The sequence below is a fragment of the Bos javanicus genome, chromosome 19 (genome assembly GCF_032452875.1).
Source record: "Bos javanicus breed banteng chromosome 19, ARS-OSU_banteng_1.0, whole genome shotgun sequence".
Classification (NCBI taxonomy): domain Eukaryota; kingdom Metazoa; phylum Chordata; class Mammalia; order Artiodactyla; family Bovidae; genus Bos; species Bos javanicus.
This window is the reverse complement of record NC_083886.1, coordinates 1,030,167-1,054,973: the sequence shown is the minus strand read 5'-3', so window position 1 is coordinate 1,054,973 and position 24,807 is coordinate 1,030,167. Positions and strand designations below refer to the sequence as shown.

General features: G+C 38.2%; 1 protein-coding gene across 1 annotated transcript; it reads left to right on the top strand.

Moving 5' to 3' along the window:
- Positions 1 to 10,622: 10,622 nt before the first annotated feature.
- LOC133233040 (olfactory receptor 4C6-like) lies at positions 10,623 to 11,369 on the top strand (the record flags this gene model as incomplete). Its single annotated transcript, XM_061393092.1, has 1 exon — positions 10,623 to 11,369. A coding segment is annotated over one exon (747 nt), but the record flags the coding sequence as incomplete, so codon positions are not given.
- Positions 11,370 to 24,807: the final 13,438 nt, after the last annotated feature.

The window sequence follows — 24,807 nt, the reverse complement described above, 5'->3', positions numbered from 1 at the left end:
AAAAAAGGGATCATGGCATCCAGTCCCATCACTTCATGACAAATATATGGAGAAACAGTGGAAACTGTGGCAAATTTAGTTTCTTGGGCTCCAAAATCACTGCAGATGGTGACTGCAGCCATGAAATTAAAAGATGCTTACTCCTTGGAAGGAAAGTTATGACCAGCCTTGACAGCACGTTAAAAAGCAGAGACATTACTTTGCCAACAAAGGTCTGTCTAATCAAGGCTATGGTTTTTCCAGTAACCATGTATGGATGTGAGAGTTAGGCTATAAGGAAAGATGAATGCAGAAGAATTGATGATTTTGAACTGTGGTGTTGGAGAAGACTCTTGAGACTCCCTTGGACTGCAAGGAGATCCAGCCAGCCCATCCTAAAGGAGATCAATCATGGGTGTTCATTGGAAGAACTGATGTTGAAGCTGAAACTCCAATATTTTGGCCACCTGATGCAAAGAGCTGACTCTTTTGAAAAGACCCTGATGCTGGGAAAGACTGAAGGTGGGAGGAGAAGGGGACGACAGAAGATGAGATGGTTGGATGGCATCACTGAATCAATGGACATGAGTTTGAATAAACTCTGTGAGTTGGTGATGGACAGGGAGGCCTGGCGTGCTACAGTCTATGGGGTCTTGAAGAGTTGGACACAAGTGAGTGACTGAACTGAACTGAATAAAGCAAATTAGGGGATTATAAAAGCAAATCATGGCTCAATTAGTAAAGAATCTACCTGCAATGCAGGAGATCTGAGTTTGATTCCTTGGTTGGGAAGATACTCTGGAGAAGAGCATGGCTACCCACTCCAGTATCATGGCCTGGAGAATTCCATAAGCAGAGGAGGCTGTTAGGCTACAATTCCATGTTTACTTGGCTTTTGTGGCTTCCCTGGTGGCTCAGATAGTAAAGAATCTGCCTGCTTCTGCCTGCCAATTCAGGAGACATGGGTTTGATCCCTGGGTCAGGAAGATTCTCTGGAGAAGGAAATGACAACCCGTTCCAGTATTCTTGTCTGGGGAATTCCATGAACAGAGGAACCTGGCAGCCTACAGTCCATGGGTTTCAAAGAATCAGACACGACTGAGCAACTAACACATACAGCGGGGCATAAAAAAAAAACATTTAAATGGTATTGTTAGGTAGTTAGAATAGGAAAAAGGAGTCCAATCTAGCTGTGGCTCAAAGACAAAGAAAGGAAAAAGCCTGTGAAAATAGAACAAAGGAAGGTCCGAGGACCATAGTGAGAACCTCAAGTTCAGAAACAGCCCTCCTGGCTAGCCCAGTTTACATAGGGCAGGCTCAGCTGCAAGAGCAAAAACATAAAAAGAGGAGCCAAATTTGAGCCTCTGGCTTCTCGTCTCTTCTCTTCACGTCTTTTGAGTTGCCCCATCCCCACTTCTCAAGGATGTATTTTGCTTTCCTTGCCAAATAAAACTGAACTGTAACACAGAGCTATAACACTGGTCCATACATCACTTCAAATCTTTTCTGTGGCAAGACAGAACTGAGGAAATTACAAACTCTCCTGATAATATCAAGCTAATGAATGGGAGTCTGCAAGAAATCTGGAGCTCAGTGGAGGAGTTGCTAAAATAATTATGATTGAGAAATAAACAGGAAAAAAATGGTATCTGCAAATTAAGAAGTATCTATTGGAAATCTAGGAGGTAATGTAAGTCAGTTTGAATATCTCAGAGTTGAGAATCTTGATACTTAAGAATTTTTTTTTTTAGAACCAAGTCTTGTTTTCCACGTTTTTTGTGAAACTGCTCAAGGATATCAATTTTAACCATCAAATTAAAGACAAAGCTGGTTCCAAAAGGAGGGGGGCGGGAATGTATGCTAAGATGAATATGACTCTGCTAGACAATATCACAAGTGTCCATTCTGTAATTGAGATAGTGCAGGAACAAATGATTGAACATTTAATGTTGTGATCTATATTTCTGCCTGCACAGTTGCTTGCTGATCAGCCCCAGTGATGTCCTTGCCCCAGGGAATACCTTTTATTAAAGTAGGTGAGTGAAAATTCACTGGATTAAGGATTAACACCACCATCAAAGGAGAATCAGCCTCAAGGGGTCAGCTAGAATGATGTAAGTCTGTTCCATGTCACAGCTGCTCAGACACTGAACACATAGTCCAGGTTCATCTCCCCAAGGTGAACAGTATATTCATAATATAATTTCTAAGAAGCTGAAAGAAAAACGTTTCTACTTTGATCTCAGACTACACTCAACTGGGATGCAAACAAGGATCTAAATGATTTGGTAAGCACTGTACTTGGATGACTTTTAGCAATCATCTCTAATTAGGGAAAATGTAAATCCTTTGGTAAACCAGAAGTGGAGAAGGAAATGGCAACCCGCTCTAGTATCCTTGCTTGGAAAATCAAAAAAGTTTATTTCTTCATTAAGAACATAAGTATCTGACTTCGCTTTTAAATCTTTCTTTGAAAGCGATAAAAATTCTAATTCTGCAAATTTGACCAGAGTAATAAATATAATATCCCAGACAGCTTTTTTTCACTGTGAAAAAAAGAAAAGAAAAAAAAATCAACTTGGAATAATTTATCTTGGTTCTTGGACTCCCTAATGTTACCTCTTGTGAATGAACCTTGAGTTGGTAAGATCTTAGGTTAGATCTCAGATGACCTTATACTTTTTATTTATAGAATTTTCCTTTTTTGACCAACTCTTATAACTAAGCTCTAAGAAGCATCTTTATTACTTCAGTAAGTCATATGTAGAGTTTTAGTTATTCCACAGAAATATAGCATAGAAATTACTTTCAACATATGGCAATCATTAATTAAATGAATTACAGCGAACAAGTAGAGTACATAAATCATTCACAGTCAGTATCTCTTTTATCTGTAACCAATATTTATTCTCCAGCTTAAGAACTTCAGTATTAACTTGAGTTAGAATAAATTATTTTGCTTGATTTGCTTTTATATCCTTTTGAGCAAACTTAAAAATTAAATAAATCTCTCTCTTAGAAATGAAAATTGCTAAACAAATTAAAACGTGTATTTTTGGTATGGGGAGGGAGGAGGGAGGAGGGTTCAGGATGGGGAACACATGTATACCTGTGGTGGATTCATTTTGATATTTGGCAAAACTAATACAATTATGTAAAGTTTAAAAATAAAATAAAATTAATTAAAAAAATAAAAAAAACCAAAACGTGTATTTCAAAAAACAGCACTTGTAGATAGTAAGAAAAGAAGTGGGAAATGTACTGAGAAATAGTTACTAGGGATTTATTCGATGTCCTTTATTCCAATTTCACTTTCTCTGCTTCTCCCTCCCCCTTCTGCCCCGTTTCTATTTCTCACCTCTCTCTCCATGTGACTTCACACCTGTATCTCTCACTCTCTCTCCATTTTTTTTTTCCTTTCTTTTTTCCACTGTCCAAGACTTTCCTCTCTTACTCTTGGCTTCTAATCTCTGTTCAGGGGGAAAGAAAAGTACCACCTTTTTTCTTAAAATGTATTATATTGAGTCAACAATATGTTGAATTCATGGCTTTAAGAATGAGGCTAATTTTAATATGTCTCTATATGTCAAAGCATAAGTACTGCATTTAGTTGTAATTAGATCTACATATAGGAATGACTGTAGTGATGGTGATGCTGGTGGTTTAGTGACGTTAATGGAAGCAACTTAGGGGAACTCTTGGTAAACACAAATAAGCTATTGTAGACTTTAATTTTTTAAATAATAGCATTATTGTCACTTTCATTCTGAAAATTTCTACTGGAGTTAGTTGCACTCTACTAGCTAGTCCTTAGTTTTATGAAAAAATAAAGGAGCTAGGAAGATATTTGTATGAAGAGACTTTTGAATTCCTTAAGTGATTAATTAAGTTGAATACTCACAGAGTTCTATAAGCTATGAATGCACTGAATACATATAAAATTGAAAAAAAAAGTGCAAGCATCAGAACCATCTAGGTATTCCAAATTTCCCTGGAGAATGTATATATATTCATATACCAAATAGAATTTTGAAAAAAAAGCTAAGCCACAGAGTCAAGTTTCCTGGAATTTAAATTTAGCCCATACTACTCACTAAGTCTGAGACCTCAAGGAAGTGATAAGCTCTATAAATAATAAATGCTAATTATTATTAGAAACAGGTATATTTATGAATTGACAAAGTAATTCTCACTGTCATTTATCTATGAAACTGGTTTAAATGTTTGTTGAAAGTTTTTTCTGAATTATTTTGTAGCATACAATATATTCTCATAGGATATGTTATAGAAATAAAAAAGCTCTCTGATGTAATATTGTTGAGAATAAACATTTTGAAAGAAGAATATATGAGTATCTATCCATTTTAAAATGTTTATACTCTTTGATTCTGCAGTTCCATTGTAAATGTGTTTCTTTCTTGTAGATACAGCATATACATTACATATAATCACAAGAAGATTTAACTGAACTTTTTTTAACATAGTAGAAAATTGAAGTAAGGTAAATCTTGCTATACTGACATGGAATGGTATCAATGATATTTTTTTTCTTATTAAAATGTAAAGTACAGTGTATATGTGTAGTTATTGTATAATTATATTGTTCAATTGCATGTATAAATGTGCAAATTCAACATTTCTAAATTCAAATGTACAAGGTAAAGAGTAAATTACATCGCTAAAATAGTTATATGGTCTTCCCTGGTGGTTCAGTGGTAAAGAACCTGCCTTCCAAGCAAGAGATGCAGGTTCAGTCTTTGGGTCAGGAAGATACCCTGGAGAAGGGGATGGCAACCCACTCCAGTGTTCTTGTCTGGGAAATTTCATGGACATAAGAGCCTGGGGGGCTACAGTCCACAGGATTGCAAAAGGGCTGGACACGACGTAAAGACTAAACAACAAAAATAAAATAGTTACATAGCTAAAATGTGTTGCAGAAATAAACACTTGAACTGGTGTGTGTGAGCCAAGACCCTTGGTCTCTTTTATTTACATGATGTCTCTTCACTCTACCTTTGGGCCTTGGTCCACGTTGTTCCCTCTGCTGGAAATAGCCCTACCCGTCCTGTCTCTTAGCCATGGTCTAGCTTTGAGGCTTACAATTTCTTTGATATTTTATTTTCTTTCATGTATTACCTTCCCAATGATTCTTATTTTAATGATTTTTAAATTTATCAACCCTGCTTTTATATAAAGAAATGAATCACATCTGAACAACTTTCAAAATAGTTGCTGTCAACTTAATTAATTAGGGAAAAGTGAGGAAAGTAGACTGACAAAGAAAAAGAAGGGCATTAATTTAAACTGTCCCTGTCTTGATTTTACTTCCTTACTGAACCACTGTGAAAGGAAATATCAGGGAGGTAATGGGTTGTATGATGCAACCCTGGACAGGAAGGTCAAGGGATTCTTTAATTATTGGTTTTGGCTGAAGCATATCTAGGAATACAAATGTAGACAGTCAGGACACAGCATTGTTATGCCTGGTTGACAAAGAAATATCACGAAGACTCTGATGGCAGATTTGCTGTCAAACCCAGAGATGATCTGGCATGAGCATGTCCTGTGCCCTATGGCGCACTGCAGCTTCCTTCCAGATGATAAAATGCCTTGGATTATGTTGATACAAACACAATCTTACTAATTTATTAAGAACTTGCATAAAGTGAAAGAAGTAACAGTTGTTAAACATGTTCCTATGGACATAAGAAACAAATACGAAATAAGCATGGCGGGATAATATAAAGTAAAATGTGCTTAGTCGCTCAGTCATGTCCAGCTCTTTGCAACCCCATGAACTTGTAGCCTGCTAGACTCCTCAGTTCATGGGGATTATCCAGGCAAGTACACTAGAGTGGGTTGTCATGCCCTCCTCTAAGGGACCTTCCCAACCCAGGGATCAAACTCAGGTCTCCCTCATTGCAGGCAGATTCTTTACTGTCTGAACCACCAGGGAAGCCCAAGAATACTGGAGTGTGTAGCCTATCACTTCTCCAGGGGAACTTCTGGACCCAGGAATCAAACTGGGGTCTCCTGTGTTGCAGGTGAATTCTTTACTAGCTGAGCTACAAGGGAAGCCCTATGAAATAATAATGTATTTAAAAAATGTTTTATGAGTAAGTGAAATAAATATTCAGGCTGGTGAAGGTGAGGGCAGGCATTGGGGAAATGTAGCAGGTAGGACACCTGATAATGGTTGGTAAAAAGGAAATGGACAAAGGCAGTAAGCAAGCCTAGAACTTACATACATAAGGATGTGATCAGGGGGAAAAAAAATGTGAGCCCTGCTTTCTGAACTTTTTCTGTTTGGGAAATAAGGCAGCCAGCTTCCCTGAAAAGTCCCAATAATAGGAAGTATATTTTCATTGTAACTTTTTTCCCCTCGGTTGCAACAACTCTCCTGAAACAGGGCATAAATCTGTTCACTTTTCAGGTAGTGGAAACAGTGGTTAAGAATTTGAGCTGTGTGATCAAAATGCCAGATTCATAGCATGCGGGTTATATAATCTTATGCAAGAGATTTAACATTCCAACATTTCAATTTACCTTCTTTAAAATGGGGTAATGTTACATAGTTCATATGAGATTTAAATGAGGCAATGTGTATCTTGGCACCTTGCCGAGCAGCATAGTTAGTGAACCTAAAAACTAATTATTGAATTGTCCCTATTGCATCTTAGATTTCTTAACTCCATTTAGGGAACAGAGAAAACTGACAGGAATGACTAGGACTGATTCAAGTTTGAGTGGATTATATTGTGGCCTGGGTCTTTGCTGGATTGTCATGCTTGTGATCTTCATTAACGAGCAACAATTATTCAGAGATTATAGTTTTAGATGTATTTAATTAATTTAATATTTATAAGTAAGGCAATGAATTACTAAAGAATCATCATAACATTTGAAAAGAGCAAAGAAAGAAGAAGCTACTTCATATTTATTTGGAGATAAAGCAGGGTTATATAGTATATGGTAATATACTTATCACAGTGATTGGTAAATGATAAAATCACAACATAATGACCAGAAGAGAAATATTGGTATTTGACAGCACTGATTCTGGAGTCAGAAAATGTGGTCCACATTCTGGCTTCCCCACTCACTTGCTGTACAACTTTAGCTATGTTGCCTCAAGTCTGTTAGAATCAGTTTCTTCATCTGTAAAATAGTCACTTATGGTGTTATTCTAGTTCCTGGAGTGGGTAGGTGTTGATAAATCAATAAGAACAGTAAAAGGGAGAAATGCATTTCACATGGAAACACCATTTAAAACGAGAAAGAAAAAGTCTGAGGAGAATTTAGCACTAAAGAAGCAGCTCTCTTTTCAGCTCTTTATTTAGCAGGTTATTAACAGCTAAATGCTGGATAATGAATAAATTTAAAAAATAAAAACACAAAAAAACAAACCAAACAACAACAACAACAAAATACATAAGTTCCCTGAGATCCTGGAAATACTTGAAGTCAAGTAATCACTAGTCATAAATCATGTGCTGCTTTTTCAGGTTTTGTAACTCTTAGCTGAAGCCTGGCTTGGAGAACTCTGAGCATTATTTTAGTAGTGTGTGAGATGAGTGCAATTGTGCAGTAGTTTGAGCATTCTTTGTCATTGCCTTTCTTTGGGATTGGAATGAAAACTGACCTTTTCCAGTCCTGTGGCCACTGCTGAGTTTTCCAAATTTGCTAGCACATTGAGTGCAGCACTTTCACAGCATCATCTTTCAGGATTTGAAATAGCTCAACTGGAATGCTATCACGTCCACTAGCTTTGTTCATAGTGACGCTTTCTAAGGCCCACTTGACTTCACATTCCAGGATGTCTGGCTCTAGGTGAGTGATCATACCACCGTGATTATCTGGGTCATGAAGATCTTTTTTGTATAGTTTAGTGTATTCTTGCCATCTCTTCTTAATATATTCTGCTTCTGTTGTGTTCATACCATTTCTGTGCTTTATCGAGCCCATCTTTGCATGAAAGGTTCCCTTGTTATCTCTAATTTTCTTGAAGACATCTCTAGTCTTTCCCATTCTGTTGCTTTCCTCTATTTCTTTGTATTGATCACTGAGGAAGGCTTTCTTATCTGTCCTTGCTATTCTTTTGAATTCTGCATTCAAATGGGAATATATATTTGTTGTTGTTGTTTTCTCATTTGCTTTTTGCTTCTTCTTCTTCTTTTTTTTTTTTTTAGATTATAAATCACTTTCACACTTTATTGAGTTGATTCCACATTCTACCAAGTGGGGTGCAGAAAGTGTTGGGGGAAAATTCAGCAATTTTTAAAGTCAGTTTAGTAAGAAACTCACATTCTTTGTCATAGAACAGTAAAGTGTTGTGCTGTCATAAGACCTCCTCAAATAGCCATTTTGCTTCTTGCATTTCATTTCCATGTGGATGGTCTTTATCCCTGTCTCCTGTACAATGTCATGAATCTCCACCCATAGTTCAGCAATATGTAAACCGTGTACTTCCAGAAGTTCATGCTGGTTTTAGAAAAGGTAGAGGAACCAGAGATCAAATTGCCAACATCTGCTGAATAATCAAAAAAGCAAGAGAGTTCCAGAAAAACATCTGTTTTATTGACTATGCCAAAGCCTTTGACTGTGTGGAACACAATAAACTGTGGGAAAATCTGAAAGAGATTGGAATACCAGACCACCTGCCTCTTGAGAAATTTGTATGCAGGTCAGGAAGCAACAGTTAGAACTGGACATGGAACAACAGACTGGTTTCAAATAGGAAAAGGAGTACGTCAAGGCTGTATATTGTCATCCTGCTTATTTAATTTATATGCAGAGTACATCATGAGAAACGCTGGACTGGAAGAAGCACAAGGTGGAATCAAGATTGCCGGGAGAAATATCAATAACCTCAGATATGCAGATGACACCACCCTTATGGCAGAAAGTGAAGAGGAACTAAAAAGCTTGTTGATAAAAGTGAAAGCGGAGAGTGAAAAAGTTGGCTTAAAGCTCAACATTCAGAAAACGAAGACCATGGCATCTAGACCCATCACTTCATTGCAGATAGATGGGGAAAGAGTGGAAACAGTGTCAGCCTTTATTTTGGGGGTCTCCAAAATCACTGCAGATGTTGATTGAAACCATGAAATTAGAAGACACTTACTCCTTGGAAGGAAAGTTATGGTCAACCTAGAAAGCATATTCAAAAGCAGAGACATTGCTTTGCCAACAAAAGTTCATCTAGTCAAGGCTATGGTTTTTCCAGTGGTCATGTATGGATGTGACAGTTGGACTGTGAAGAAGGCTGAGCACCAAAGAATTGATGCTTTTGAACTGTGGTGTTGGAGAAGACTTGTGAGTCCCTTGGACTGCAAGGAGATCCAACCAGTCCATCCTAAAGTAGACCAGTCCTGGGTGTTCATTGGAAGGACTGATGCTGAGGCTGAATAATACTTGGTCCACCTCATGAGGGGACTTGACTCATTGGAAAAGCCCCTGATGCTGGGAGGAATTGGGGGCAGGAGGAGAAGGGGATGATAGAGGGTGACATGGCTGGATGGCATCACCGATTCAATGGACATGAGTTTGAGTGAAGTCCCAGGACAGGGAGGCCTGGCGTGCTGCAAATCATGGAGTCACAAAGAATTAGACACGACTGAGCGACTGAACTGAACTGAGCTGAACTCTTAGCTGGAGCTCCTATCATCACCTGACACATGGGAGATCAAAACAATGGGATGGAATTAATGCTTTTGGCCATTATGAGGTCTCCAGAACTGCGGAGAATACTCTGCTGTGTTTCTAATCATGTATGTGTTTATTTAACTTATATGCAGAGTACATCATGAGAAACACTGGACTGGAAGAAACAAACACTGGAATCAAGATTGCCGGGAGAAATATCAATAACCTCCGATATGCAGATGACACCATCCTTATGGCAGAAAGTGAAGAGGAACTCAAAAGCCTCTTGATGAAAGTGAAAGTGGAGAGTGAAAATGTTGGCTTAAAGCTCAACATTCAGAAAATGAAGATCATGGCATCCCGTCCCACCACTTCATGGGAAATAGATGGGGAAACAGTGTCAGACTTTATTTTTCTGGGCTCCAAAATCACTGCAGATGGTGACTGCAGCCATGAAATTAAAAGGCGCTTACTCCTTGGAAGGAAAGTTATGACCAACCTAGATAGCATATTCAAAAGCAGAGACGTTACTTTGCCAACAAAGGTTCGTCTAGTCAAGGCTATGATTTGTCCTGTGATCATGGATGGATGTGAGAGTTGGACTGTGAAGAAAGCTGAGCACCGAAGAATTGATGCTTTTGAACTGTGGTGTTGAAGAAGACTCTTGAGAGTCCCTTGGACTGCAAGGAGATCCAACCAGTGCATTCTGAAGGAGATCAGCCCTGGGATTTCTTTGGAGGGAATGATGCTAAAGCTGAAACTCCAGTACTTTGGCCACCTCATATGAAGAGTTGATTCATTGGAAAAGACCCTCATGCTGGGAGGGATTGGAGGCAGGAGGAGAAGGGGACGACAGAGGATGAGATGTCTGGATGGCATCACTGACTCGATGGACGTGAGTCTCAGTGAACTCTAGGAGTTGGTGATGGACAGGGAGGCCTGGCATGCTTCATGGGGTGCAAAGAGTCGGACACGACTGAGCGACTGATCTGATCTGATCTGATGTGTGCACCGTTTTGGGGAACTTCCTCATTGTGATAACCATTGTTACGAGTCAGCACCTGAGATCACCCATGTATTTTTTTCTTCAGTCCTTGTCCCTTTGGATGCCACTTTCTCTTCCATTCATTGCACCCAAGTTGATTGTGGACTCCCTCTCTGAGATCTGTGGCATTTCCCTGGAAAGCTGCATGGTCCAGCTCTTTGCTGAGCACTTCTTTGGTGGACTGGGCATCATCCTCCTCACCATGATGCCTCATGACTGCTCCGTGGCTATCTGTAATTCTCTTCATTACATGACCATCATGAGGCCTTGGATGTGCTGCGTCTTGCTGGGAGGGCCCTGGGTGGGGGGATTTTTCCATGCAACAGTACAGCTTCTCTTCATGTATGAAATACCCTTCTGTGGTCCTGATACAGTAGACCACTTTATATGTGATTTGTTTCCACTGTGGAAACTGGCCCACATGGACACCCACACCCTGGGTCTCTTAGTCATCCTCAACAGAAGGTTGATATGTGTGGCCATCTTCCTCATCCTCATCACTTCTTATGTGGTCATCTTCTGCTCCCTGAAGTCCTGGCACTCTGAAAGGCAGCATAAAGCCCTCTCCACCTGTGGCCCCCACCTCACTGTGGTCATCATGTTCTTTGTGCCTTGTATGTTTTTGTATGTCAGGCCTGTGGCCACCTACCCCATAGACAAGGTGATGTCTATGTCTGAGTCCATCATCCCATCCATGTGAAATCCCTTGATCTGCACCCTGAGGAATACAGAGGTGAAAAATGCAATGAGAAAACTGGATGAAACAGGGGAGTTTGGTTGGCAAGTGACTGTCATGCTCAGAATGGCATGTGTTTCTATTAAATAGAACTCTGTTCTTTCAGAAATGTGGGGATAATAAAACTATCCATTCTCCACTAACAACTAGAGGGATTTTCTTTAAAGTATATTTATATTGTCTTAAAATATAAATCTGACTTTTGATTTATAGTCTTTGCAATTTAAGGATTATGGTACTCTTACTGCTTTCTATTCTTTTTTTTTTTTTTAGCTTCCCATTGCCTTCCTATTTTTTTTTCACTTTTCCTGTTTAGTTTTTAAATTATAATTACATGATATCTCAGAAAATATCTCAATTGCTTAAATCAAAATGAAAATAAATGAAATTATTTTAAAAGAAATAATGTGAGAAAGGAGAATTGATGGAAAAGTTCATTCCAACAAAATTGTCAAATTTCTTGCTATTATTCCTATTTTTACTATTTTTATTTTTAATTAATTTTCATTAACATAATTCCAAATGGATTTTGATAGTTCTATCACAAAGCTGGATAACAAACTATCATTATCAGTACAGCATTATCAGAACAAACTTCATTATCAGTAATGAGAAAATATAGCCATCTCTCAGCAGAACTACTTCCAGATAGGAATGTTTTCTGATGGATTATTTTTTGTGAAAAAGTGAACTTTTTATAACCAAAGTTTAGTATCAAATTTAGATGTTTTTCTAAAACTCACTCTTAGTGACCCCCTGATTCTTGAAAGTGCAGTGTACACAGTTTTAAGATCTTACTTAACCATTTTATTTATTGTTTACCAATTATTTAGAATCTCCTTGCCTTTTACCAGAACTTTCTGGTTAATCTTTCTACTTCCTCTAAATCTCAAGTCATATCTTGAGTGCCTTACCTGACCCCTCGGTGTGCATCAGACACCCTGAGATTTGTTATTTGTCCTCAGGACTTCCCTGGCGGCTCAGACAGTAAAGCATCTGCCTACAATGTGGGAAACCTGCGTTCGATTCCTGAGTTAGGAAGATCCTCTGGAGAAGAAAATGGCAACTCACTCCAGTACTCTTGCCTGGAAAATCCCATGGACAGAGGAGCCTGGTAGTCTGCAGTCCATGTGGTCACAAAAAGGCTGACACCACTGAGTGACTTCACTTCACTTCACTTCTTAGATTTATGAAAGATTTTGCTTCTCTCTCTATGAAAACAAGCCTTAATCCTACTTAGGTGACTACTTCTTTCCAACTTCTGGTACTAGATGAAGTGTCATTACTTTAGAGAGCCTTCCTCTGTGACTCTATTCAATAGTTCTTATATTCTCCCCATTATTTTCTATGTCAATGTTTTCATTTTCTTAGTATCAATGACCAAAAGCAAGTATATTTCATATAATTATCATCTGACTTTCATTACTTTCCATGCTGGTCTAGACTGGACAAGTCTCCAGGAAGGGATTTTTTTTTTAATATTTTATTTATTTTTGACTGTGCTGGGTCTTCATTGGCTCTTGGGTTTTTCTCCAATAGTGGCAAGCAGGGGCTACTCTCTAGTTCCTGTACATGGGCTTCCCACTGTGGTGACTTCTTTTGTCATAGAGCATGGATCTTAGACCTTGTGGGCTTCAATAGATTCGGTTCACAGGTTCTAGAGCACAGGCTCAATAGTTGTGGTACCCGGGCTTGGTTGCTCTGTGACACGTGTGACTTCGCAGATCAGGAACCTGTGTCTCCTGCATTGGGAGGTGGATTCTTTACCACTGAAATAGTAACGAAGCCCAGAAGGGATTTTTATTTATCTTTCCCAAGGATTCATTTTTCAATAAATATCTTTTGGATATAAAACACAAGAGCCCATATTTTTCAAATAGCCCAATTCAGATGGTTGAGGCATAAAAAGAAACAAACACTAAAATTAAAAGTAACTGAAACAAGAAAGCAGAAAGTGAATGTTATAATAGAGTTAATGGAAATGAAAGGCTGTGATTATTTCATGGAAGGTACTTCATAATGGGCAGTCAGAAAAGGATTATATTAGCATGTATCTTTTAAACTGATTATAATTCTGTTGATATTACCTTAGGAAAAAAAGGTGTGAGCTGTACTAATATTTCAATACCAATGAGCTGAGTAGTTACAAAATGGTCAGAAGGAAAGAGTCATGTGAGGATTAGTGAGATAAAGATTCTAGAGAAAGAAAATGCTAATTCAAGAAATACCATGGTGTTTTTGAGGAAATGTAAAATAACGAGTGAATGGAACATAGTGATCCCAGAAGAGAGAGGCCAGAAGCAAGATCAAAAATGTATCAGGGACTCAGATCATGTATGCAATGCTGATAACTCTGAGGTTTTATTCTAGCATGGGTAAATAACTTCCCCAGTATATTAAATCTGAGTAAACAACAAGAAAAAAGAATGAAAGTTATATTTGGATTATGTCTTGTTTACTTAAGATGGCACCACACTAATAGGAGAAGTAAAGAGGAACTAAAGAGCCTCTTGTTGAAAGTGAAAGAGAAGAGTGAAAAATCTCTCTTAAAACCCACTATTGAAAAAAAGAAGATCATGGCATCTGGTCCCATCACTTCATGGAAAATAGATGGAAAGAAAATGGAAACAGTGACAGACTTCGTTTTCTTGGGCTCCAAAATCACTGCATATGGTAACTGCAGCCATGAAATTAAAAGATGCTTGTTCCTTGGAAGGAAAGCTATGACAAATCTAGAGAGTGTATTAAAAGTCAGAGATGCCACTTTGATGACAAAGGTATGTGTAGTCAAATCTATGGTTTATCTTGTAGTCATGTATGGATATGAGAGTTGGACCATAAAGATTGAGTGCCGAAAACTTGATGCTTTTGAACTGTGGCATTGGAGAAAACTCTTGAGCATTCCTGGGACAGCAAAGAGATCAAACCAGTCAATCCTAAAGGAAATCAGTCTTGAATATTCATTGGAAGGACTGATGCTGAAACTTAAGCTCCAATACTTTGACCACTTGATGTAAGAAGTTGACTCATTGGAAAAGACCTTGATGCTGGGAAAAAGTGAGAGCAGGAGGACAGGGGGGTGACAGAGGATGAAATGGTTGAATGGCATCATCAACTCAATGGACATGAGTTAGAGTGAACTCTGGGAGATAGTAAAGGACAAGGAAGCCTGACATGGGGTTATAAAGAGTTAAACAGGACTGAGCGATTGAACAATAACAACTTAAGAACCAGTAACACTTAATGTAATCCTTATAAGACCAGGGGTGTCCCTGGTAGCTCAGCTGGTAAGGAATCTGCTGGCAATGCAGGGGACCCCAGTTCAATTCCTGGGTTGGGATGATCCCCTGGAGAAAGGATAAGCTACCCATTCCAGTATTCTTGGGCTTCCCTAGTGGCTCAGCTGGTAAAGAATCAGCATGCAGTGCAGGAGACCTGAATTCAATCCTTAGGTTGGGGAGGTCCCCTGGAGGAGGGCATAGCAACCCACTCCAGTATTCTTGCTTAAAAAATATCCATGGACAGAGGAGCATGGAGTCCATGGGGTTGCAAAGAGTCACACATGACTGAACAACTAAGCACAGCACAGCATAAGATCAAATGGAAAAGCTTTAAAAACAGAACTTTAGACATAAAATTAGAAAAATGGGGAGTGTTTATTTGAAGGGAGTGTATAATAAGTTTACAACTTGTGAATATGATATTAAAGACTCTGGCAGATGTCATTTTTGGTCTTAAATATTTTTCTTTTCCTGTCACTACTTATTCTTTTTTTTTTAATTTAATTTAATTTAATTTTTATTTTTTATTTTTAAACTTTACAAAATTGTATTAGTTTTGCCAAATATCAAAATGAATCTGCCACAGGTATACCTGTGTTCCCCATCCTGAACCCTCCTCCCTCCTCCCTCCCCATACCATCCCTCTGGGTCGTCCCAGTGCACCAGCCCCAAGCATCCAGTATCATGCATTGAACCTGGACTGGTGACTTGTTTCATACGCGATATTATACATGTTTCAATGCCATTCTCCCAAATGTCCCCACCCTCTTCCTCTCCCACAGAGTCCATAAAACGGATCTATACATCAGTGTCTCTTTTGCTGTCTCGTACACAGGGTTATTGTTACCATCTTTCTAAATTCCATATATATGTGTTAGTATACTGTATTGGTGTTTTTCTTTCTGGCTTACTTCACTCTGTATAATAGGCTCCAGTTTCATCCACCTCATTAGAACTGATTCAAATGTATTCTTTTTAATGGCTGAGTAATACTCCATTGTGTATATGTACCACAGCTTTCTTATTCATTCATCTGCTGATGGACATCTAGGTTGCTTCCATGTCCTGGCTATTATAAACAGTGCTGCAATGAACATTGGGGTACACGTGTCTCTTTCCCTTCTGGTTTCCTCAGTGTGTATGCCCAGCAGTGGGATTGCTGGATCATAAGGCAATTCTATTTCCAGTTTTTTAAGGAATATCCACACTGTTATCCATAATGTCTGTACTAGTTTGCATTTCCACCAACAGTGTAAGAGAGTTCCCTTTTCTCCACACCCTCTCCAGCATTTATTGCTTGTAGACTTTTGGATCTCAGCCATTCTGACTGGCGTGAAATGGTACCTCATAGTGGTTTTGATTTGCATTTCTCTGATAATGAGTGATGTTGAGCATCTTTTCATGTGTTTGTTAGCCATCTGTATGTCTTCTTTGGAGAAATGTCTATTGAGTTCTTTGGCCCATTTTTTGATTGGGTCATTTATTTTTTCTGGAGTTGAGCTGTAGGAGTTGCTTGTATATTTCTGAGATTAGTTGTTTGTCGGTTGCTTCATTTGCTATCATTTTCTCCCATTCTGAAGGCTCCCTTTTCACCTTGCTAATAGTTTCTTTTGTTATGCAGAAGCTTTTAAGTTTAATTAGGTCCCATTTGTTTATTTGTGCTTTTATTTCCAATATTCTGGGGGGTGGGTCATGGAGGATCCTGCTGTGATGCATGTCAGAGAGTGTTTTGCCTATGTTCTCCTCTAGGAGTTTTATAGTTTCTGGTATTACGTTGAGATCTTTAATCCATTTTGAGTTTATTTTTTGTGTATGGTGTTAGAAAGTGTTCTAGTTTCATTCTTTTACAAGTGGTTGACCAGTTTTCCCAGTACCACTTGTTAAAGAGATTGGCTTTAATCCATTGTATATTCTTGCCTCCTTTGTCAAAGATAAGGTGTCCATATGTGCATGGATTTATCTCTGGACTTTCTATTTTGTTCCATTGATCAATATTTCTGTCTTTGTGCCAGTACCATACTGTCTTGATAACTGTGGCTTTGTAATAGAGCCTGAAGTCAGGTAGGTTGATTCCTCCAGTTCCATTCTTCTTTCTCAAGATAGCTTTGGCTATTCGAGGTTTTTTTGTATTTCCATACAAATTGTGAAATTATTTATTCTAGCTCTGTGAAGAATGCCATTGGTAGCTTGATAGGGATTGCATTGAATCTATAAATTTCTTTGGGTAGTATACTCATTTTCACTATATTGATTCTTCCAATCCATGAACATGATATATTTCTCCATCTATTAGTGTCCTCTTTGATTTCTTTCACCAGTGTTTTATAGTTTTCTATATATAGGTCTTTAGTTTCTTTAGGTAGATATATTCCTAAGTATTTTATTCTTTCCGTTGCAATGGTGAATGGAATTGTTTCCTTAATTTCTCTTTCTCTTTTCTCATTATTAGTGTATAGGAATGCAAGGGATTTCTGTGTGTTGATTTTATATCCTGCAACTGTACTATAATCATTGATTAGTTTTAGTAATTTTCTGGTGGAGTCTTTAGGGTTTTCTATGTAGAGGATCATGTTATCTGCAAATAGTGAGAGTTTTACTTCTTCTTTTCCAATTTGGATTCTTTTTATTTCTTTTTCTGCTCTGATTGCTGTGGCAAAAACTATGTTGAATAGTAATGGTGAAAGGGAGCACCCTTGTCTTGTTCCTGACTTTAGAGGAAATGCTTTCAATTTTTTCACCATTGAGGATAATGTTTGCTGTGGGTTTGTCATATATAGCTTTTATTATGTTGAGGTATGTTCCTTCTATTCCTGCTTTCTGGAGAGTTCTTACCATAAATGGATGTTGAATTTTGTCAAAGGCTTTCTCTGCATCTATTGAGATAGTATATGGCTTTTATTTTTCAATTTGTTAATATGGTGTATTACATTGATTGATTTGTAGATATTGAAGAATTCTTGCATCCCTGGGATAAAGCCCACTTGGTCATTGTGTATGATGTTTTTAATGTGTTGTTGGATGCTGATTGGTAGAATTCTGTTAAGGATTTTTGCATCTATGTTCTTCAGTGATATTGGCCTGTAGTTTTCTTTTTTTGTGGGATCTTTGTCAGGTTTTGGTATTAGGGTGATGGTGGCCTCATAGAATGAGTGTGGAAGTTTACCTTCCTCTGAAATTTTCTGGAAGAGTTTGATCAAGATAGGTGTTAGCTCTTCTCTAAATTTTTGGTAGAATTCAGCTGTGAAGCCGTCTGGACCTGGGCTTTTGTTTGATGGAACATTTTTGATTACAGTTTCAATTTCCGTGCTTGTGTTGGGTCTGTTAAGATTTTCTATTTCTTCCTGGTCCAGTTTTGGAAAGTTGTACTTTTCTAAGAATTTGTCCATTTCTTCCACGTTGTCCATTTTATTGGCATATAATTGTTGATAGTAGTCTCTTATGATCCCTTGCATTTCTGTGTTGTCTGTTGTGATCTCTCCATTTTCATTTCTAATTTTATTTATTTGATTTTTCTCCTTTGGTTCTTGATGAGTCTGGCTAATGGTTTGTCAATTTTATTTATCCTTTCAAAGAACCAGCTTTTGGCTTTGTTGATTTTTGCTATGGTCTCTTTTGTTTCTTTTGCATTTATTTTTGCCCTAATTTTTAAGATTTCTTTCCTTCTACTAACCCTGGGGTTCTTCATTTCTTCCTTTTCTAGTTGCCTTTAAATGTAGGGCTAGGTTATTTATTTGACTTTTTTCTTGTTTCTTGAGGTATGCCTGTATTGCTATGCACTTTCCCCTTAGGACTGCTTTTAAAGTGTCCCACAGGTTTTGGGTTGTTGTGTTTTCATTTACATTCGTTTCTATGCAAATTTTGATTTCTTTTTTGATTTCTTCTGTGATTTGTTGGTTATTCAGCAGCGTGTTGTTCAGCCTCCATATGTTGGAATTTTTAATAGTTTTTCTCCTGTAATTGAGATCTAATCTCACTGCATTGTGGTCAGAAAAGATGCTTGGAATGATTTTTTTTTTTTTTTAATTTACCAAGGCTAGATTTATAGCCCAGGATGTGATCTATCCTGGAGAAGGTTCCATGTGCGCTTGAGAAAATGGTGAAATTCATTGTTTTGGGATGAAATGTCCTTTGGATATCAATTAAGTCTAACTGGTCTATTGTATCATTTAATGGTTGTGTTTCCTTGTTAATTTTCTGTTTAGTTGATCTATCCATAGGTGTGAGTGGGGTATTAAAATCTCCCATTATTATTGTGTTATTGTAAATTTCTCCTTTCATACTTGTTAGCATTTGTCTTACATATTGTGGCGCTCCCGTGATGGGTGCATATATATTTATAATTATATATCTTCTTCTTGGATTGATCCTTTCATCATTATGTAGTGACCATCTTTGTCTCTTTTCACAGCCTTTGTTTTAAAGTCTATTTTATCTGATATAAGTATTGCTACTCCTGCTTTCTTTTGGTCCCTATTTGAATGGAAAATCTTTTTCCAGCCCTTCACTTTCAGTCTGTATGTGTCCCCTGTTTTGAGGTGGGTTTCTTGTAGACAACATATGTAGGGGTCTTGTTTTTGTATCCATTCAGCCGGTCTTTGTCTTTTGGTTGGGGCATTCAACCCATTTACGTTTAAGGTAATTACTGGTAAGTATGATCCCATTGCCATTTACTTTATTGTTTTGTGTTCGAGTTTATACACCGTTTTTGTGTTTCCTGTCTAGAGAATATCCTTTAGTATTTGTTGGAGAGCTGGTTTGGTGGTGCTGAATTCTCTCAGCTTTTGCTTGTCTGAGAAGCTTTTGATTTCTCCTTCATACTTGAATGAGATCCTTGCTGGGTACAATAACCTGGGCTGTAGGTTATTTTCTTTCATCACTTTAAGTATGTCTTGCCATTCCCTTCTGGCTTGAAGAGTTTCTATTGAAAGATCAGCTGTTATCTTTATGTGAATTGCCTTGTGTTATTTGTTGTTTTTCCCTTGCTGCTTTTAATATTTGTTCTTTGTGTTTGATCTTTGTTAATTTAATTAATATGTGTCTTGGGGTGTTTCGCCTTGGGTTTATCCTGTTTGGGACTCTCTGGGTTTCTTGGACTTGGGTGATTATTTCCTTCCCCATTTTAGGGAAGTTTTCAACTATTATCTCTTCAAGTATTTTCTCATGGTCTTTCTTTTGGTCTTCTTCTTCTGGGACCCCTATGATTCGAATGCTGTAGCGTTTAATATTGTCCTGGAGGTCTCTGAGATTGTCCTCATTTCTTTTAATTAGTTTTTCTTTTATCCTCTCTGATTCATTTATTTCTACCATTCTATCTTCTAATTCACTAATCCTATCTTCTGCCTCTGTTATTCTACTATTTGTTGCCTCCAGAGTGTTTTTAATTTCATTTATTGCATTATTCATTATATATTGACTCTCTTTTATTTCTTCTAGGTCCTTGTTAAACCTTTCTTGCATCTTCTCAATCCTTGCCTCAAGGCTATTTATCTGTGATTCCATTTTGATTTCAAGATTTTGGATCAATTTCACTATCATTATTCAGAATTCTTTATCAGGTAGATTCCCTATCTCTTCCTCTTTTGTTTGGTTTGGTGGGCATTTATCCTGTTCCTTTATCTGCTGGGTATTCCTCTGTCTCTTCATCTTGTTTAAATTGCTGAGTTTGGGGTGTCCTTTCTGTATTCTGGCAGTTTGTGGAGTTCTCTTTATTGTGGCATTTCCTCACTGTGTGTGGGTTTGTACAGGTGGCTTGTTAATGTTTCTTGGTTAGGGAAGCTTGTGTCGGTGTTCTGGTTGGTGGAGCTGTATTTCTTCTCTCTGGAGTGCAATGAAATGTCCAGAAATGAGTTATGGGATGTCTATGGTTTGGGGGTGACTTTGGGCTGCCTGTATCTTGGAGCTCAGGGCTGTGTTCCTTGTTGCTGTAGAATTTGCTTGGTATGTCTTGCCCTGAAACTTGTTTCACCCAGAGAGGTTTACAGCGTTATATGGAGAAGAGAAGACTGAGGAGGGAGTTAGAGGTGACCCAAATGAGATGAGGTGGAATCAAGAGAGGAGAGAGTGGGCTATTCAGTAATCTCTTCCTTATGTGCACTCCACAACTGGACTGCTCAGAGTTGTTCACAGAGTTATACAGAGAAGAGAAGAAGGAGGAATGTAGCAGAGGTGGCCAGGAGGATAAATGGGGGGGATGAAAAGGTGGGAGACAGATCCAGCCAGTAATCAGTTCCCTAAGTGTTCTCCACCGTCTGGAACACACAGAAATTCACAGAGTTGGGTAGAGTAGAGAGGGGTTAGGGAGGAGACACAGGCGACCTGGTGGAGAAAAAGGAGAGTCCAAAGGGGGAGAGAGCAGTCAAGCCAGTAATCTCTCTCCCTAGTGAAAAATGGGTACTGAAGATTGGGTTCTTAAAGGTACAAAATTGGTAACAAATACCTAAAAGCAAAAATTAAAAATCTAGAGTAGAGTTTGGAATTTCAAAAATACGATGTTAAAGAAAAGAAGAAGGAAAAGAAAGAGAGAAAAACCGAACAAACAATAACAAACAAGGTTGCAAAAATTATAAAGAAAATATAGGTACAAAATTGATAACCAATACCAAAAAGCAAAAGTTAAAAATCTAGAGTAGAATCTCCACACTGTTCTCCATAGTGGCTGTAACTAGTTTGCATTCCCACCAACAGTGTAAGATACAATGTTAAAAATAGAAGAAGAAAAAGAAAGAGAGAGAGAAAAAACAAACAAACAAACAAGAACAAACAAAGTCGCATAAATTATAAAAAAAATACAGGTACAAAATTGATAACCAATACCAAAAAGCATAAATTATAAATCTAGAGTAGAGTTTGGAATTTCAGATATACAATGTTATTTAAAAGAAGAAGAGAAAAACAACAGAGAAAAAGAAAAGGAATAAAGAAAAAAGGGTCACAGGAATTATATATATATATATATATAAAAACTATAGGTACAAAATTGATAACAAATACCAAAAAGCTAAAATTAAAAATCTAGAGTAGAGTTTGGAATTTCAAAAATACAATGTCAAAGAAAAGAAGGAAAAAAAGGTCAAAAAATTATAAAAAAATATATGTATATGAAGTTTGCTTTAAAAAAAACAGGGTCTTTTTTTTTGCAAAGTAATCAGTTATAAAAGTGGAAATTAAAGGAATAATATAGGACTTAAATTTTTTTTTTAATTTAAAAAAAATAATTAAAAAAAAAGAAAGAAAGAATGATCGTACAAATAGTAAAAATATATCTAGGACTTTCTCCGGTTTTGTTGTGAGTATTGTGGGTTCAGTTCATTTTTGGCTAGTTTCTTGGTGTGACTTACATTTCTCAAGATCTATAGGCCCCTTCCTATGTAGTTGGTAGTAACCACAAGATTTTAATCTCTTGCCTGTAGCTTCCAAGGCGGTTCCCTCTGTTATAGCTTCTTCTGTTTGCTGGTCTCTTCAGTGTCTGGTTTCCACCCTGACACAAAGGGTACGGTGGAGGACACTTTTTTTTTTTTTAGGCTCACTTGTTCAGTCGCTCTGAGGGGAGGTAGGGAGGGATGCTGCAAACAAATAACACTGGCGTGTGCTCGCAGTGCCTCAGCCACACTGGGTCTGCCCCCCGTTCATGGCACGTGTAGCCTCTCTGCCCACGATGCTCAGGCTCTAGGTTGCTCCGCCGGGAACCATCCGTGGCCGGCCCTGGGCTGCCTGTACTTCCCAGGTCCAAGCCGCTCAGGTTCAGGCACTCAGGTAGTCCTCAGAGGTGCAGACTTTCGGTTGGGCCTGCGTTTTGTGCCCTTCCCAGATCCGAGCAGCTCAGGTGATGAGGTGTTTGGCGCACACGATTGCTGCAACTTATCGCCTCCCTGCCGCTAGGTTATCTAGGTGTGCACCGGCACACCTTCTCAGGCAGATGTTGACTGTCCAGACCCCCAAGAAGTTTTAGTTAGCAAAGAAGCCTGCTTACAGTTTTATAGATAATGTCTCTCTGGGGCTGCAATTGTCCCCTTCCGGCTCTGGCTGCCTATCACCAGAGGGGGATGGTCTGCCGCTGGCTATCTCTGTTCAGTCCTTTGTTCTGTGAGCAGGCCTGGCAGTGTCATAGGTTAGGGCTGGCTTTTCGCGTGGTAGATATCCCACAGTCTGGTTTGCTAGCCCAAATTATTTCGCTAAGATAGCGCTCGGGGTATTCAGGCCAGATCCTTGCGAGGCAGCCCGCGCCGCGCCTCCCTGCCCACGCCGCGCCTCCCTGCCCAGCCCCCGCTTGCTAATGGCCAATGCAGGCGTCTGCGCTGCTTCTCCACTGGGGGAGTTACCATAGGGCTCGCAATGTGCAGGTTTTAATTGTTTATTTATTTTTCCTCCCTGTTATGTTGCCCTCTGTGCTTCCAAGGCTCGGCACAGATTTGGCAGTGAGAAGGTTTCCTGGTGTTTGGAAACTTCTCTCTTTTTAAGACTCCCTTCCCAGGATGGAACTCCATCCCTCCCTCTTTTGTCCCTTTTTTTTGGTCTTTTATTTTTTTCCCTACCTCCTTTCGAAGTCTTGGGTTGCTTTTCTGGGTGCCTGATGTCCTCTGCTGGCATTCAGAAGTTGTTTTGTGGAATTTACTCAGCATTTAAATGTTCTTTTGATGAATTTGTGGGGGAGAAAGTGTTCCCATCTTACTCTTTCACCATCTTAGCTCCTCCCTCCTGTCACTACTTCTTATATTAGAGCTATTGGGGATCTTAGGTGCAACATAATAACGTTTTGTCTTCATTTGACAGAAATGCTTCCCTTAAAGCAATATTAAGTACTTGAGTATTAAATGATACTTAAATATCACAAAATAATACTTTTGGTGCCAATTTGAATTGGAATTATAGGCTCAGGTTCTAAAATAGCATGACAGTACTTTATCATGAGATTATATAATGATTGTGGTAGTGGGAGTGGTGAGCTAACATTATTTATATATTAAGCTATCTTCAAATACACATTTTTTTGAATAACCTAATGTAAAATAAAAGATCAAATTTTGAGAAGTGCTTGACTGAGTGACTGAGCTGAAGCTTTCAATTTCGGGTTCTTCCCAGAATCCTGAAACTTGAGTTTTCAGATGTTACGGGGAAGCAAAAGAACAAAAATGCTTCTTTTCTGTACACAAATCAATATAACAGAGAAAACTTAATGATATGGGAATAGCCTGAAATTTCATTATTTCCTGAAAATGTTCATATTTCTAAAAGTGATTCTCAAAGTATAAGGAAGATGAAGCTTCTTCTCTCCTCTTTGGATAAAATGACCACTTCCTTTCACTTATTCTCTCTTTATAAAGCACCGTTTTCTGTCCTCCCTCCTTACCGTTAGCCTCCTTTCTGCACATTGGTGCTGCCAGACTCTTATTTCCTCTTCCCTCTCCTTCATGAAGAGCAATGTGAAAGACTCTGAAGGGCAACTGACTGATTGGCTGTTATTTCCTATTAAATCAAATATAAGATCCTTCATCTTCTTAACTATGCACATTTTAAGATGTTTTTCAGTGATAGTCTAGGTTTTCACTGATAGTTCCAGCTTTTATAGGAGTTTGAGGGTCATCAGTATAGATACACTAGTAAGGTGGATTCAGCATTAATTTCTAGAGTAACATTTTCTCAGAGAATTTTCTCTAATTGTTAGGTTGTCAAAACAGAAACCATGATTCTGTAAAGTTCCAGTCCCTTATGGATAAGCTCTTATGATCACCTTCATAAGAACTAGAACAAAATCTAGAAAAAGAATCAATGTACACACACACACACACACACACACATTCTGTCAGTCTATTTCTCTCTGAAGAAATATTTGTACAGGAAACTAAATTATCATGTGAATATTTTCTGATGTTGATAGAATTAAAGTAAGAGTCATCAGAGGTTGTTCGAAATTGTTATGGGTTTTATTTCCTAATGCAAGCCTCTCAGAATAAGGATACTGTGTATCTCTGTCTTTATATCCATGTATTTCTTTACTCTTGCTTCTGGACAAAAATATGCTATATGCTATTTCTTCTTTCCGTAAACCAGAACTACATCATTAAGGAAATATACACAAGGATTCCAGTATATACACTTATCAACTGAAGTCATGCTTTGCTACA